The sequence below is a fragment of the Anomaloglossus baeobatrachus genome, chromosome 1 (assembly GCF_048569485.1).
Source record: "Anomaloglossus baeobatrachus isolate aAnoBae1 chromosome 1, aAnoBae1.hap1, whole genome shotgun sequence".
Taxonomy (NCBI): Eukaryota; Metazoa; Chordata; class Amphibia; order Anura; family Aromobatidae; genus Anomaloglossus; species Anomaloglossus baeobatrachus.
In genome coordinates, this window is record NC_134353.1 from 879,769,163 (window position 1) to 879,786,931 (window position 17,769).

Below are 17,769 nucleotides of genomic sequence, written 5' to 3' on the forward strand. Positions count from 1 at the left end.
CTAAAGGCACAAAGAAAATAATAACCTTTGCATATTGTTCACTTAATCTGTCGCGCTTTCCATTCTCGTAAAGAAACGCCATAAATAAAAGCCAATAATATCAGGTATAGAGCAGAGGAGCCTGCATTGCACTGGTATTAATAGTATTTGCATATTAGGAAGTTTCAAAAACTCAATACTGTAGACATTTTGCATTGGTGCGGTTCATTTTGCCCATTTAGTGATATTTCTGTGGCAATGTGCTGCTTAATACCACAATGTCTGTCTGCTATGTCATCCTTCTCTGCGCGATTCCTAAAGCTTAACATGGACAAAACAGAATTCATTGTCTTTCCTCCTCTCACTCAATTCCTCCAACAAGCCTTTCCATCAAACTTGATGGTTGCTCACTCTCCCCAGTCTCACAAGCTCGTTGCCTTAGAGTAACCCTCGACTCTGCTCTATCCTTCAAGCCACACATCCAAGCCCTCTTCACCTCATGCAGACTACAACTCAAGAATATCTCCCGGATCCGTGCTTTCCTTAACCAAGAATTAGCAAAAACATTAGTTCATACCCTCATCATCTCCCGCCTCAACTACTGCAACCTCCTTCTCTCTGGCCTCCCTTCCAACACTCTTGCACCCCTCCAATCTATCCTAAACTCTGCGGCCCAGTAATCCACCTCTCCCCTCACAATTCCCCAGCCTCGCCACTCTGCCAATCCCTTCACTGGCTTCCCATCGCCCAACGACTCCAATTCAAAACATTAACCATGACATACAAAGCCATCCACAACCTGTCTCTTCCTTACACCTGTGACCTAGTCTCCCGGTACCTACCTGCACGCAACCTCATATCCTCAAAAGATCTCCTTCTCTACTCCTCCCATCTCCTCTTCATTAAATCACGTACAAGATTTCTCCCATGCCTCCCCCATACTCTGGAACGCTCTACCTCAGCATATCAGACTCTCCCCTACTGTGGAAAGCTTCAAGAGGAACCTGGAGACCCATCTCTTCCAACAAGCCTACAACCTACAATAACCCTCAGACCAGTACACCACTGCGCAACCAGCTCTGCCCTCACCTATTGTACCCTCACCCATTCCCTGTAGACTGTGAGGCCTCGCGGGCAGGGTCTTCTCTCCTCCTATACCAGTCTGTTTGGTATTGTTGATGATTGTTGTACGTATACCCTCTTTTACTTGTAAAGCGCCATGAAATAAATGTCGCTATAATAATAATTGATAATAATAATAATACCAACAATTTTGTTTTTCTTTTTTTTGGGTGTGTGGGTGTTTAGGTATTATAGTGTGCTATTAGCACTGACATAAAAGAAAAAATACAAATTGTAAGCTAGGCTGTAGGCTGTTTTCACAGAGGCAGACTGATGCTAAGTTTTAGCTTTAGTGCTCTATTCAAAACACCAAGAATCTCCATGGTTCTATTTATTATTATTATTATTATTATTATTATTATTATTATTATTATTATTTAACGGCCTTCAGCTTGATTTTGAGCCATGGCAACTTGATGGATGAACGCTCTGTAGGAAGATTGATCTTGTGTAGGCTAGATAGGTCCACCAGCGTCTTCTCCACCGTTATCTTGATAGTCTCAGACCATCAGGTTGCTGGTCTTCCCCTTTGCCTTGTTCCTTCTATTCTTCCGACCTTGATGTCCTTCTCCAGTGATCAATCTCTTCTTATAATCACCATAAGCTTCTTTAATGTCGTGTTTTTCTTACAGATCCAGAATTTCCGTGGCCCCTTTTTTTAATCATTGGGATATTTGCTTTCCTTATGATACTGGCTTTTATTTTGTTCTGTAAAAAGAAAAGGTAAGTTTTTATATTTTTTTATTAACTTAAAAAGAGCTGCTCCGATTCATCAAGACTGGTGATTTTCTTGGCAGTCTTGATGGGGGAGCCTTTAGGAGTCAGTCAATTAAGCATGCATCTAATGAATCGGCAGTATCTGACTAGTTGTGTGTGCCCATGCATTACTCCAGAAATCTTACTCCAGGCTCTGACAGGAGTAAAATTTTTGGGGCAAGGAAATCCATGGCTTATCATTAGTAATAATGAAGCACTACCATGCTCGGGTGCCCAGTACTCGTGTTGAGGTGAGACTACAATGGGTCTCTTAAGGTCTGACTGACGTGGTCATATTATATTTTCATGTGTGCACGCAAGAAAGAGCAATAACTGACACTGGATCGGTTATGAACCTTCTCTCTGACAGACGCCAGAGCTACTGCTCGTTTATTGTTCCCAAAACCTTTTATAGCTCTAGGGAAGAAAAGGGTGTAGACAAAATATAGTCCAATCAAATATCGCAGGCTGGACTCAGGACGTATAGGAATTTGCATAGTCTCTGCTGCATTGGTTGTTCCGAACTTTAGGAATTCCTGTGTTTCTCAACTTCTTGGGCGTTGTCCAGGATATAGGAGCCATCTTTAAGTTACATTTGCTGGCATTTTGTGTTAAGGAAAATCACTGAATATGTATATATATGTGTTAGTAAGAAACAAAAGCATTCATAAATATCTGTTAGACTACATCATCTAAACTATATACCTGAGTCTATGAAATGGCTGAATTAAGTATTTTTGGTTACTCAATTCTTATCCTCAACACTCGTAAGAGAAATTGGATGCTTAGATGGGCGTGACTCAAGTAACCGGTTATAATGGAGGGCAATGAATTTTTCCCGGAAATCTTTAGGAATGCTCGAGTTTCCAATTGACTTTCATTTTACTCAGGTAGTTTAGTCACGCGCATCTGAGCATCCAACTGTTTGTTACGAGTACTGAGCACCAAAGCATGGCTCATTGCTACTTTTCATGAATTTGAGGAGCTGTGGCGTCAGTTCCCCACTGTGACCTGTCCAGCCCCATTTTTGTTGAACTGAGAAAAACAGGTGTAAATATGCCAAAAGTTGCAATTTTTAGTTCCACCAAAATTTAGTGATTTTTATTTTTCAAAGTAATTTATGATAATATTTTTTAAAATGGCTTTGATGAATTGGGGCGATATTCTTTATATACAGCAGACAGACATCTTTATATTGGCAAAGGAGTAAGTGATGAAGTTACATGAGTATTGGTGTCTGATGAGGTCCCAAAGCCACTCTGCCAAAGAAGAACCTAGTATTATAACTTACATGGCGCATGGTTCATGGGGTTCTTGTTACAGATTTTAGCATTGTACTTTTCAGTTTTTTTATTTGACTTTGAAACAATTTATAAGAAATTATTTCTTGTGAAATCCAGTAAGTGCCATATATTAATGCTGGCTCTTTCTGTACAATAAAGGCTGAAGATGCTGATTCTTCCTCCAGTGCCTGTTCCAAAGATTAAAGGGATTGATCCTATTCTACTTCAAGTAAGGACAGCATTTTGATTTAATTAACTTTTAGTATATCTTTAGTTAAGAAAAAATGATATTTAAAGGTACTGATCATTTGCAAAAATGTTTTATTTATTATATAGACTGTAAAATGCTGCTGATCAGTGAGGGGTCCGAGTTTATAGACCTCCATCGATTGCTTATACAATGCTTTGTTGTGCAGTGTCTGTAGGAGCATCCACAGAGCAGTGTGTGAGCTCCATAGTAAGTCTGTGCATCCATGCATAACTATTAGGGTACGCTCACATGAGCGTATGACTTGGATGAGTGCAATGAGAGAAAATCTCGCATTGCACTCAGACCAATGTTATTAAGTGAGGTAGAGCAGATGGTCAATTTTTTTTCTCATCCAGATTCTGGATGAGCGAAAAGTCTCAGCATGTTGCGATTGTCAGCAAGAGCCGTGTCATTTGCACCCATACAAGTCTGTGGGTGTGAGTGAAAGATCGGACTGCACTCGGATGACATCCGAGAGTAGTGTGATAATCGCATCAGCTGATAATAGAGGAGATGGGGAGATTAATCCCTCCTTCTTCTTCGCAGCTGTGATCCGATTGCAGGATCGGATCACAGTTGCATGACACTAGGCTCACGCTGGCAGCACAACGGGATCTGAGGGGTATTAGCATATTGCATCTGATGCCATACGATCGTATGAATCCAGCCTTACACAGAGCAGTTATTTAATTTAGGTCACTCCTCAACCTCAGAGCAGTGTACGAGCTCCATGGTAAGTCTGTGCATCCATGCACAACTCTTAGGCTGGGGCCACATGAGCGTATGGTATCGGATACGACTTTCGACTCTCGTAGTGCTGTGAGTGTAAGCAGAGTGTCATGCCACTGTGCTCCTACGATCAAATTACAGCTGCAGAGAAGAAGGCGGAAACTGCAGAGGAGAGGGAGGGATTAATCTCCCTATCTCCTCCATTGCCAGCTGATGCGATTATCGCACTGCACTCCAGTGTCATCCAAGTGCAATGTGATGTTTCACTCGCATCCATAGACTTGTATGGGTGCGAATAAAAATGGATTTCACCTGCAGCATACTGTGTATGTTTTCTCGGTCTGATTAGGGCTGAGAAAATAATTACAGATGGGTACGGCCCCATAGAGAAACATGGGTCCGAGTGAAATGTGATTTTTTTTTTTTATCGCATTCCACGCGGACCGTTTTACTCACAGTGTGTCCTAGCCCATACACAGAGCAGTGTACGAGCTCCATGGTAAGTCTGTGCGTCCATGCACAACTCTTGCACAGAGCCGTGTGCGAGCTCCATAGGAAGTCTGTGCATCTGTGCATTACTCTTTAAGGACCCATAGAGTTTTTCTTGAGCCCATATGCTGCTCCGTCCATTCTTCTCTAGGAGATTCATACCACAGAGCCGAGCAGATCTACAGGTTCAGACCCACCGATCAGCAGCACTTTGCAGACCTTATAATACACAAAATCCTGTTAATAAATGAGACGTACCATTCAAATTTCATCTTTAATTGAACATGGTGGGAAAACAATATATTTTGAGATAACTAGCTTTACCACTGGCCAAAAAAATAATGTTACAAATTAAGAAAAGATAAAAGCTTATTGCATGGTCAAAATAAATAATTATATATGCTTTAATGTCCCCTACTGTAAATAATAACGCTAACAAAGAGGTCGGGCCACAAGCTGAGATCTCAGAACTTCAAGGGTGATTCCTGATTTTCTTACATTTTTATAGTGGGGGATATACTTTTTCTACCCATCTGCAATAAATCCATCATGTTATCACTATCATGCAAAGTGATGGCATATCACAGGGGTATTATATTTCTTTCTGATTAGTGAGTATACGATTGTCAGAACCTCTCCGATCCTGATTTCAGTCATGCCGCAGTTCTCCGCACATTCAGTGACTGATAGCACCGATATGCATCGAAAAACTGAATGGGTTGCATTTCTAAATGAGCACTTTGGCCCCTCCAATCTCTGGATCGGTGAGGGCCCATGTAGATAGACCTCCAATCATCAGAAAGTGATGATATCTTAAGCCCGCTTTACACGCTGCAATGTATCTTACAATGTGTCGGCGGGGTCACGTCGTAAGTGACGCACATCCGGCATTGTAAGGTACATTACAGTGACAGGTACGAGCCATTGCGATTGAACGGTAAAACTTTCATCGCATACACATCGTTCATTTCTCTAGAATTGAACGTCAGATTGTTCATCGTACCCGGGGTAGCGCACATCGCAGTGTGTGACACCCCGGGAACGATGAACAGATCTTACCTGCGTCCTGCGGCTCCCGGCCAGCAATGCGGAAGGAAGGAGGTGAGCGGGATGTTTATGTCTCGCTCAGCTCCGCCCCTCCGCTTCTATTGGACGGCTGCCGCGTGACGTCGCTGTGACGCCGAACGTCCCTCCCACGCCAGGAAGTGGACGTTCGCCGCCCACAGCGAGGTCGTATGGACGGGTAAGTACGTGTGACGGGGGGTTACTCGTATCTGTGGCACATTCAACAAATTGAATGTGCCGCACATACGATGGGGGCGGTTACGATCACATACGATATCGTATGCTGGATCGTAAGCTGTAAAGCAGGCTTTATTGTTATGATTTTGTGAGATGAAGATAAACTTTTTCGTTGTGCCCAATTCACTGACCGTTTTAGTCAAAGGACCAGGATTTCCTGACATGTAACTCTTTTGCCTTTGACGTACTGTATGCCACTAATTACCTGTGCTTTTGGCCATTGAGTGGCATACAACATTTAGCTGTAGGCTCCCATGTTGAATGAAGTATACCAAACATTTTTTTGTTGTTGGATACTTTTGTATAGAATAAAGCAAAAGAATGCTTAAAAATGATATACTACTGTACACCATCCAAACAGAGGCCAAAAAGACAGTCTTGGCCTTCTATTGAATGGATAAAGGCTTATGGGTTGCTTACCAGCACTTACGACCGACAGAGGCTATTAAACTAAAAGTGGCTATGCTTTAAATGGCACCCATTTAATCATTATTGTTTTATTAGCAATAATGCAGGAAATTACTAGTTATAATGTTGGAAATTGGAAGTGTCATACTCCTGATCTCTGGTTACATCAGTTGATTATTCATGGTGTGTTTCTACCTTTTAAACAGAAAGGAAAGTTGGATGAAGTCAGCTCAATACTTGCGAGCCATGACAGCTACAAGCAACAGTTGTGCATAGATGATCCCTGGGTTGAATTTATCGAGCTTGACCTTGACGACCAAGAAGAGAAGAACGAGGGCACCGATACTGACCGGCTGTTGGCAGAAGAATACCCTAAGGCCCATAGTTGTCTGGGTGTTAAGGACGATGACTCCGGCCGGGCGAGCTGTTGTGAGCCAGATATTCCTGAAACTGATTTTGGAAACAGCGATATAAGCGATGAAACTTCAGATACTGGACAATGTCAGAATACGAAAGACAAGCAAGTAGATTTCTTGTGCCTTAGTGAGAAATCAAATAGAGGAGGTATGCCTACAACTTCCCAAATGCCAAATACAGAAAAGATGAGCACAAGACCAGAAGATAATAAAGTTTGCCCAATACTTGGTAACGAGATGAGTGCCGCAACTACAACCCAACTAAGCAGTATTGGTTCGAAGCTGAGCATGGATTTTTATGCCCTTGTAAGCGATATTACACCAGCTGGAAGACTTCTTCTTTCACCAGGGCAGAGAATGAAGATGGAGAACGAAGACTGCAGTGAACCAGCCATCCAACATCCAACAAACCTCAACGTTGACAATTCTTATGTATGTGATACCGCAGTGATGGCATTCTGTCCTGTGAATTTCCCAGTAGAGGCCTCACAAAGCGTTCAGCAAAATCCGACCGTGGATAGCTACTTCACCCCGGAAAGCCTTACAGCTGCCACCATGATCTCTCGTGCCACAGAAAAAGCCCAGAGTTATGAGACACCCGTGGCTGACTATACCTCTGTCCACATTGTAAACTCACCACAAAACCTTGTGCTTAACACTACTGCTCCGCCAGGCAAGGAATTTCTACAACCATGTGGCTACATGTCCACAGATCAAGTGAACAAAGTGATGCCATAATACGTTTTTACTTTGGAGTTGCAGAGCATGGGCTTGTACGGGCCAACCAAAAAGAAAAAACAAACATTGCCTACAAGCTTTTTAATTGTGTTTATCTTGTAAAGCTTAAGCTAATATATTCAGTGTAAAAAAAATGCCAAAATGTTTATCAAATGATTTCATTTATGTAATGAATTGTATCATAGGGTAGACTTTTTATAGCTACTGCTCAGCCGTCACCTTGGGACACTATCCACATTGCACCCATCAATCTGACCTATTCGCGTCATCTTTATTTGATGTATGTCTATCTGATTGTAGTCATTATGTCACATATTACTTTTTACATTGAAGGAGTGGCTAAACTTGAGAGCAGATCTAGTTTTTAGAAGGGTTTTTGGTGGATTGTGATCCATTAGGACCCAATGTAGATATTCAGATTGTCAATCTAGATGGATAAAGTCCAAAAATGATCAACTTTAGGGTTGGTCTAAAATGTATGATGTAGCTGACAGTAATTCAAAACTTATTCAACTTAGCTCAGTTTTTTTCACCCCAATTGAAGGTTCAGTTTGCAGTCGTAGCCCTGTAATTAATTAACCAGGTCAAGGCAAAGTGGCTTGTTGGTGACCTCTTTTTCGTCAGCTCCGCCCCTGAGGAACTGTCCTCTTTGTAATCCAAGGTTATCTTTAGTTGCGATGCTGTCTAATGATGTTTGTAGATGCTATTGAAGTTAAACAATTGTTCTTCAGACATAAAGGGCCCAATTGGTCCTAATTCATCATCATATTGTAATGTAGATGGCTTACAAATGCCATCGTCTGCGATTTTTGGACGTGGATCATATTGAGCATCTAATAATGCAGCCAACCCAATTGATGGCCTTCTACAAAGAAGACCCAACAATCAACTCATGATTGTGGTTGACTAAATATCACGTAGAATGAGAACGGGTTATGATAAAACTTCATGAGGGTAGACCTGGTTAGTATTGAAACCCAAAAAAATTAAGCTTTCAGTTGATAATTGCTAATGGTAAGCATGAATTATATAACGCATGCTGTATAGACCATTCTGCCAGCGTTGCCGTTTATACAATATGACTCAGTGAATGCAGATCCCAAATGTTTTTTACAGAGTATATTTTTACATCCAGAAGCCTGAAACATGAAATCACTGTGTGTGCTGTGTATATATACAGAATCTAAGGATTATATAGAAATTCATTGTATACAATATTTTCCTACACTATAGAAAGATTTAATATGTGAAGCAGACCCTCGATATGCCTCTAATCTAGCATGTAGCAATCTCATGGCCCATTTTATTTTTCTCTGGGCGGCTTTCTTTGGCCTGCCGGATATTGATTAACTCTTGTCATGATGCTAACCCTGCAAAAAAATGCACCTAGAAATGTATCATATAAAAGATAAGGACAGGAGTGCCTTCGCAACCATTCATCCTAACTAAATACTGCCAATTTTCAAATATTCTTGATAAAAATCTCTTACCGTTCTATGTATACAGCTCTTCTGCAAACCTATGTATGTGTATAGACTAAATACAAACTCTAAGCTGTGTGGTCCTGCAATCATACTCCCTTCCATGTGTTGCCTCCTTTTGCTACCTGAATGTATATGGGACTATGACGGCAGGATAAGACTACACACGGTATTTTTCTGATTTCATCCCCCTCTCTTCTGTATTTTTGTGACGGACCTCAATTATGTGAGCGTTAAGATTGATAACTTTGCCAAATCTTGCTTAGATTGTGCTCCTCAAAATGCCGACACAGTGTGATCGTAAACTGTGCCTTCATCGAATGGCAATGAGGTTTTACAATGGATTTTGGTTATTGCACACAACGTCTTTTCGGGCAGATTCTGCCTGGAATCTGGCTGAAAAAGTGTAGCAAAGTCTCAGCAAAAACTGAACATAGTGCACAGCAATGTCAAATCAACATTGCTGTGCACATGTTCTGTCTTATGTCACTTCTGTAACCGCTTCAGGGTTTGGAGCTCTTGAAGCGGTAAAAAGAAGTAGCATTCTTTGGGGGGCTTTGGTTGGGCTCCACTGCCAGAAAAATGTTGAGAATATGCTGACAAAGGCGGTTCAGGAAAATTACCAGCGATGTCTTAAAGATGCTGTGGTAACATACCATTAGGCTACTATGTGCAGACTGACATCTTAAAAGGGTGGTTCACCCATATTTTTTATTGTCTAATGCTGTGAGGGAGGAGGGGGGAGGAGGGAGCAGATGGGCTGTGACAGCGGTGAAACACCACCCACAGCTCAGTGAGTCTGGAAGAATGCAGCCGGCTGCAAGGATGTGATGTGTGCGACCACCCCTTTAAGGCTTTCATATATGTTAATATTTTGAACAGAAACCGCTTCAGGAGACGCTCCTCTTTTGGAAGGTTTTGGTACAGTATTTCTTTTCCTTAAAGGGAATCTGTCAGCAGGTTTTGCTATGTAATCTGAAGAAAACATGTAGCAAGGGTTAAAACAGAGAATTCATGGTTACCTGTCTTGTCAAAGTCTGATCTGATGTTTATTTGATATATTTGTTTAGGCAGTAGGACCCTTATCATTGCTGGACTACAAAATCACACGTTTCCTCCTCTGATTGTACGTTGGTAGTCAGGTGCCATTCTCTATGGAGAGCCTGGTGTGGGCGGGGGCAGCTCTTTTAGCTCTGTTACATGACTAAATCTAAACATTCTGATTGTGTCAGAATGGCTGCACCCAGTAATCTAAGTGATATATCATTAGATTCATGATCTCTTTGCCTACATTATGCTTCTCTCAGATGAGGTAGCAAAAACCTGCTGACAGATTCCCTTTAAGAGACTCCTGAAATAGTTTTGAAGAATTTTGACAGTGCTTATTTTTCTTTTTCAGATAAGTGTTTTTAAAAGCCTCTTCTGTAGAAAAAAAATCTGTAAAAACTTTTCTTATCAACATCAAAATTAATTTCATGTAGAAATGAATAGGAAAATTTCTCCAAGACTTTTTAAAGAGTTTGTAAAGGATAATTTTGAAGAGGAGCTTCTCCAATAAACTCTCTGTGCAGAATGCCTTACACGCTAAACTACGATTTTATGGAATATGTTATCCCGCATTTGCTACTTAATCAGAGAGCAGCATGATGTTGAGGCTGAAACACCGATTCTGGGCTGCATGCTGTTATTTTGACACAATCACGGTTTTCTCTGTTGTAGATTTAGCAGTGCTCAGAATGCAGAGTCCTATATAACTTGCCCACACCACTGATTGGCAGCATTCTGTGTACACTATGCATTGACAGAAAGCTGCTAATCAGCAGTGGAGGCAATATTACACAGAGCAATTGATTAGGAGACACCTAGTCCTTTACTGATAATCTCCTGTTGATAAAACTTTTATTCTATTGAAAGAGCAACATACAACATATTAAGTGACACATCACTGTCATCAGGCTCTCAGCCCCTATGTCATGCTGATCTTAGATTACATAGCAAAAATCAACAGATTCCCTTAACATAGCTGAGCCATGGCCACTACGTAAGACTCCAAACTAACCTTTTGATGTATCTTTGATATAGGCTAGCTAATGCCATGACTGTCCAAAGCTATGGCCCCGGCCTGAATCAAGCAGTGCGCAGCGGAAATTAGACTTAATTTTCTCCCTGCTCCTCAACCTTCCGTTTTACACGAGCATGTTTACAAGGGTATTTGCTTGTACGTTAGCACCATGGCTTTAGTTAAATATGCACTTTCCATTTAATATATTAAACTGGAAATATAAGTTCCTGTATTTTTACAGCTATTCATAATGTAGTTGAGTGCATGAATCTCTTGCAGATGATAATGGCTGATGAGAATATTAAACAGAAAAGAAAAAAGTCAAGGATATGAAGTCCTGGGGCCACGTACAAATTAAAAAAAACACTTCTGTGAGCACCTAAATTGACATTCTCCAAACTCCGACTTTTTAGTTCAAAATTCATTTTTATTCCATATGTCTCTAGGACTCTTACAAGGAATTATATATGTATTTTTTTAACATCAAAGTATTCTTATCCTTGCTTAGAAAACCACGGTTCACAACCAGCTAAAACAGTTTTAGTTCAAATACCAGTCTCATATGTTCAGGAGCTGTCTTTTTTGAATGAGCAGTTCCTCTTCATCAGCATTCTGCCGTAGAACAGGTGAAGGAGCTTCCCTTTCCTTACCTGCATTCATTGCTCCTGCCATTGTCTGATGGTTTGCCTGCTCTGTGCTTAGGGCCCGTCTCTCTGTTATGCCTGTATTTAGTGTTCCAGACAGGAAAGTTGAAGCAGGAAGGAAAAGACCCACCCCACTGCCAATAGAGAGACAAAATCCTGCCTCTATTTCCTGTATATAGACATAGTTTTGCCTCTACTTCCTGTGGAAAGACAAAGTTGTGCCTCAATTTCCTGTAGAGAAAGAAAGTCCTGCCTCTACTTTCTGTAAAGAGGCAAAATTCTGTCCTCATTTCCCGTACAAAGATAAAGTCTTGCCTCTACTTCTCATAGACAAAGTCCTGCCCCTACTTCCCGTAGAGACAAAGTCCTGCCCCTACTTCCCATAGAGACAAAGTCCTGCCCCTACTTCCCGTAGAGACAAAGTCCTGCCCCCACTTCCTGTAGAGACAAAGTCCTGCCCCCACTTCCCGTAGAGACAAAGTCCTGCCCCTACTTCCCATAGAGACAAAGTCCTGCCCCTACTTCCCGTAGAGACAAAGTCCTGCCCCTACTTCCCGTAGAGACAAAGTCCTGCCCCTACTTCCCGTAGAGACAAAGTCCTGCCCCTACTTCCCGTAGAGACAAAGTCCTGCCCCCACTTCCCGTAGAGACAAAGTCCTGCCCCTACTTCCCATAGAGACAAAGTCCTGCCCCTACTTCCCGTAGAGACAAAGTCCTGCCCCTACTTCCCGTAGAGACAAAGTCCTGCCCCCACTTCCTGTAGAGACAAAGTCCTGCCCCCACTTCCCGTAGAGAGACAAAGTCCTGCCCCCACTTCCCGTAGAGAGATAAAATATTGACCCTACTTCTATAGAGAGTCAATTACTTACCATTATTTCTTGTAAATCCTTTTCTATGTCTCTGTTGACAGATTACACTTGACAACAGGCAGTGGACAGTAAGTTAGCCAAAAGGGAAACACCTAGTGGTCACACTTTGGAGTGATTATTGTGGTGCAAGACTACATAATTATTAAAGTGATATACAGATAATTATCATCAATAAAATCAAGTTCTACGAAAGTGCTGTGAACATTTAAGTGTAAGTTCCTATTAGCCATTATGGATCTTATACAATACTGATTAATAAAAACATGGTTGTTAGTGACCAGGAGGAAAGAAGACAGGTAGGGTAAAGCTATATGAAATTTCTGCACCAAATCTGCATTTCTTGGCAGGAAAAATTATGTATTTTTTCAGTGTGTTTTTGCCGCGTTTTTGGTGCTTTTTTTGGGTGGAAAAACGCTGAAAGAGTCGACAAGTTGTAAATGTATTTTCTGCTGCAAATCAGCAAGGGACAAAGAAACAACGTGCACTTGTGACAAAACTGCACTCAAAAACGCATCAAAAAAAGCGATGAAAACGCACTGTCTGCACACAGCCTAAAGGTTTTCACTACATAATAGGTTTATTATTTGTTTTTCTGTTATCTTTCTATCTCTTGGGCCTAATATTTTTGCAGTATCAGTGAATGACACTACAGTGAATACGCAGGTTATGTGTACTTTATGGTACACAGATACATAGGGAATTCGGTTACATGTGTAATGTTAAGTGATATAGTTTCATGGAAAACAAGAATCATGAATGTGTTACTTTTTCCTTTTCTTTCGGATAAAGGGAAGGTTTTGGAAATGTAACTTCAGTAGTAATAGGATGGTTTTGTACATGTATAATCTTAATTTTAGGTTACTAGACAGCACAAACAAGTGTTAATTAAAGTGTGTTGTAATGGTTAATGTGAAAGACAATGCAATGAAAAAAGACAGTGTATTTAATATTGTGGATAACTAATATATGCCTTGCTATGGTTGTACTACAATTCCCATCAGTATTCAGCTGGCCAGATGTGAAGTATGGCTGCCTCCGTGATCGTCTGACACAAAATATAGCGAATTGTTAGGTTTTTGTTCATTTTGAATGGTTTTCTTTGTAGATGAATGGTGATAGCGGGTCAGATGGCTGCTATCTGTAGTGACGTTCAATAGATTACGTGAAGACCAAAGGAGCTCAATATTGGTGACTAATCCATTCTGTAGTCAAGATGTGAATATCATCAATTGGTTAACGCTTTGAAGAGGACTTGTCACCAGAGCAAAGCGGCCTAATTCTTTACCTTGTCTTGTTCCTGCTGGACTCGAGTATTCTGCTTTTTGTTCCACTATACTGTTCCAGAGATATGGGGCTTTTTATATAATGAGTCCAAAATGCTACATTTTGATGGGCTTTACCAATAGGGTGTGGCATACAGGATTTTCTGTGGACATGTCTTTACGGTGCTCTGCATAATAACACTGTGAGCACCGGCCCCTTAGTAAATACACAAAATATTAATATTTTAAAACACTAAATAAAAAGACCCATGTCTCTTGAACAGTATGGGGGAATTAAAGAGGGGAAAAAAGGAATCCTCAGGAGAGCAGCGGGAATAATCAAAAATCGCCCACTTTTGACATGGTCACAGGTCCTCATTACATGGATATCTGACTAACACAACTTCTTTCCATAAAGATTTTTATGGCATAGAGGCATAGCCACCACTTGAGACCCCCACTATGAGCCACAGCAAAAAGAGGTCTAGGGGACTTCTCCCATTAGCCTATAACATGGACGGCCACTGCAAGGATGGCTGCCACTTCTCTATCCAGCTGTAAACCGACCCAGTTGATCATCAGGACTGCTAAATTTCAAAAAACCTTTAAGGCTATATTTAATTTGGTTTTAAAGAAGTTGGCCACTACTTTAACATTGATGGCTTACCGTTAGGATAGGTCATCAATGTCTGTTGGCCGGAGTCTGACACCGGGCAGCTCCGCTAATCAGCTGCTCTTGGTGCCGCAGGTGGATGGAAATGCTCAGTTGTAGCGCTGCTCCGTCAACTGATAGTACCCGTGGCTGAGTACTGCACATTCGCCTCCTATTGATTTGAACGGGTGGCGGATGTGCAGTAACCGGCAGCGGGCTCTATCCGTTGACAGGTCACCTCCGGAACTTAGCATTTCCGGCCGCTTGCTGCTGCCCCTGGCACCAGACACAACTAGTCGGTGAGGGAGCAGGATGTCGGACCCTGGCCAATCAGACATTGATGACCTATCCTAAGTTCCATCAATGTTAAAATAGTGGCCAAACTTTTTGAGTGTATTATGGAGAGATATGGAGGTGCAACCAACAGTTGTCCAGGGTTGAGCATGTAGACAACAGAAAGTTTAAGGCCTTCAGTCTTGGGCCATGGCTTTTTATGTAACAGTCCCACCCTGGGTAGGTACTCACTTTACTACATGACTTTACATGAGTGATAATTTGATAAATATACTCAAGAGAAAGTGCTCTTCACATGGTAATGGGGTTACATTCGGCAGCAATGTTCTTCTTACATGGGACATTATGTGTTATACAGTTTTGCAAATTGTTTAACTAGAACCTAATGAGAAACACGCCAAAAAATGGCAGCAGATGCTCTGACACTGGAGGAAGATGGGAATTGTATTTCATAAAGAATGTAAGATTAAAAAAAAATCAGATCATGAGAATGATTCTTCAATTGTACCAGATTGACTGGCATTACTACTGTAAGCTATGTCTGTAAATGAGGAGGACTTATAACTCAGCCAGCATTACAAATTAATTCTTAAAAAAAAGCTATGTATGGTATTTTTTTTTATTTTGCCTTTAAGGTAGTAATGGTAAATAGCTACTAACTTGCTGCTAAATTTGTCTTAAAATTATATTACTTAGTGTTATGGTGAATACTATTCATGCTGGACTTTAAGGGACCTGTTTAATTGAAATGTCTCGGTGGCCGTCTCTTTGCCTTTGCTAACTTGAAACTTTTCTTTTATAATTTATCATTAAGATTTTTAATTGCAGAGCAAAGATAATCGTAGACAAGTGGTGTGATAACAATAAAAGGTGATAATGTGCCGAATCAATCCTAAGAGTAGTACAGCATTTACATTGCGCTGGCTGACTATGCTTCTAATGCACAAAGAACGATCAGCAATAGATGCACAAAGGCTGATATTGTTCTCTGCAGCTCATGTCCTGTTTACATGTAGCCTATGTGCTGCTGAAAACAATCATCTTTGGTGAATGTTTGTTTAGACCACAATTGTTGTTTTCAGGAACACTTGTTCATGATGAAATCATTTTTTACATGCCATAAAAACATATTGTGATAAGTGCAGATCAAGGAAAGGTTTAAATGCCGCGCGTCCATTGAAGAAAAGCCAAGACCAAATAGATAGGAATCGTGATCTTTATTTGTCTACGTGTTTCAGATATTATTCTCCTTCTTCAGGCGCCAAAAAAAAAAAATCCCAATTTGGGCTTGAAGACTGAAAATAATCTCTGAAACAAATACAAATAAATATCGCGATTTTAATCTATTTGGTCTTGGATTTTCTTCAACGGCAGCGCGGCGTTTAACCCTTTTCTTGATCTGCACATATCATCTTCCACCGGGTATCTGAAGCAGACATAGGTACACGTCTATACAGTGGTGGTGACTTTCACAACTACTACAGGTGAGCTTTCCAATCCACTACTCAACTTGGGTAAGACCCTATTTGCGCTTTGTCTCCCTCAATTTGTCTGTGGTCTATAAAAACCATATCAGAAGTTATGATTAGTAAAGGTCAGGGCACTAGTAGCTTGGTAAAAAAAAATGGGCACAAGTATTAATTTGAGTGCTGCTCTATGAAGATAGACTGAAGACTGATACACTTACTATTGAGCGCAACTTCTATCTCCAAGTAGAGCATCGATCAGATGAGCTCTTCTTTTCCATCATTTTAGAAATCAAAGGGTCTTAACACCTGGACCCTCTAATCAAAACTATCAACATGTCTCTGTGATTAGAGATGAGCGAGCACGAAGATGCTCTGTACTCGAAACGAGGAGGCTGGACATACGTATGTGCTCTACTCGATTCCAAGTATAATGGAAGTCAATGGGGAAACTCAAGCATTTTTTCGGAAGAGTCTTCTGGAATAATGCTCAAGCTTCCCATTGACTTCCATTATACTCAGTAATTGAGTCGAGCCCGTCCGAGCATCCAACTGCTCATTTCGAGTGCCGAGAATCTTAGTGATCGCTCATCCCGAAACAACTTTTAAGTGGATTGATCCTAACATCATCACTTTTTATTTTTAGCATGGCATGTTATTTGTCCATGATTGTGGTCCCCATTGATGTATCTTTCTCTCTCTCCCCATATATCTTAGATCTTTAATGTTAAAGGGGCTTTTCAGGACTAAAATATAGTTGGCCTATTCTACAGAGAGAATGGGGGTTTGGTAGAGGACTGTCTCAGGCTGAGCTGTAGTACCAGGCACAACTAAATGTATGAATGAGCCACTGTGCCCGTATAAATGGTGCTTCGTTCAGTGATCCTCAAGGTTATCCCTAAGGCCATCATATTTTCGTCCCTACTTTTTTTTTTATATATAGATATATAAAATGTAACTGCAGGTTCATTCATAGTTCTCCACAACTAAACCATATCAGATTGTCAAGGAAAGTTGGCAAAATTAGTAAAGGAAGAGCAAAAATCATCCCTTGGAATATTTCCATTGAACAGATCCTCATAAAAAGTATATATTTTATTATGACAAAGTTTATTATATTATCTAAGATTTTTTTTTTTAGCCAAAAATAGTTAAATACCTCAATCAATTTCCGAATGTCAGTTTGGTACTTCTCTGGTTACACAAGCCATTATACGTCATTACAATGTGTATTTCAATTTATATTTGATGTTTCTCATTGTTATTTCTGTATTTTCTTTGTTTTTTTTTTCTTTCAGACCTAAATAAATTTATTTTCTTGGAGGTTTATTATCTCAAGTGTTGTTTCTAATAAAATAATGGATATTGAAATACATAGACTCTGGTCTTAAGTACTGAATATATAATTTCCCATTTCCTTATATGATGTTGCATACAAATTTTCCATAGGGAATTTTTTTTTTTAATTTATTTATTTTTTTTTTTTTATAACTGAAATTTTTATTAAATTTTTCAAAGCATATAGGAAAAAAAATAACATGAATGTGCTCCACTAACGTGAGCAAAT

At 40.5% G+C, this 17,769-nt stretch overlaps 1 protein-coding gene across 2 annotated transcripts in view; it reads left to right on the plus strand.

Annotated features, from left to right (window-relative positions):
• Positions 1–17,525, plus strand: part of GHR (growth hormone receptor) — a 511,317-nt gene extending 493,792 nt beyond the window's left edge. For both annotated transcript variants that reach the window (XM_075326446.1, XM_075326451.1), the window contains exons 15-17: positions 1,734–1,824; positions 3,300–3,369; positions 6,525–17,525. In XM_075326446.1, coding sequence (XP_075182561.1) covers positions 1,734–1,824; positions 3,300–3,369; positions 6,525–7,472 — 1,109 coding nt within the window. In that variant the 3' untranslated portion in view covers positions 7,473–17,525. The remainder of the gene's footprint in view (positions 1–1,733; positions 1,825–3,299; positions 3,370–6,524) is intronic.
• The last annotated feature ends 244 nt before the right edge of the window (positions 17,526–17,769 follow it).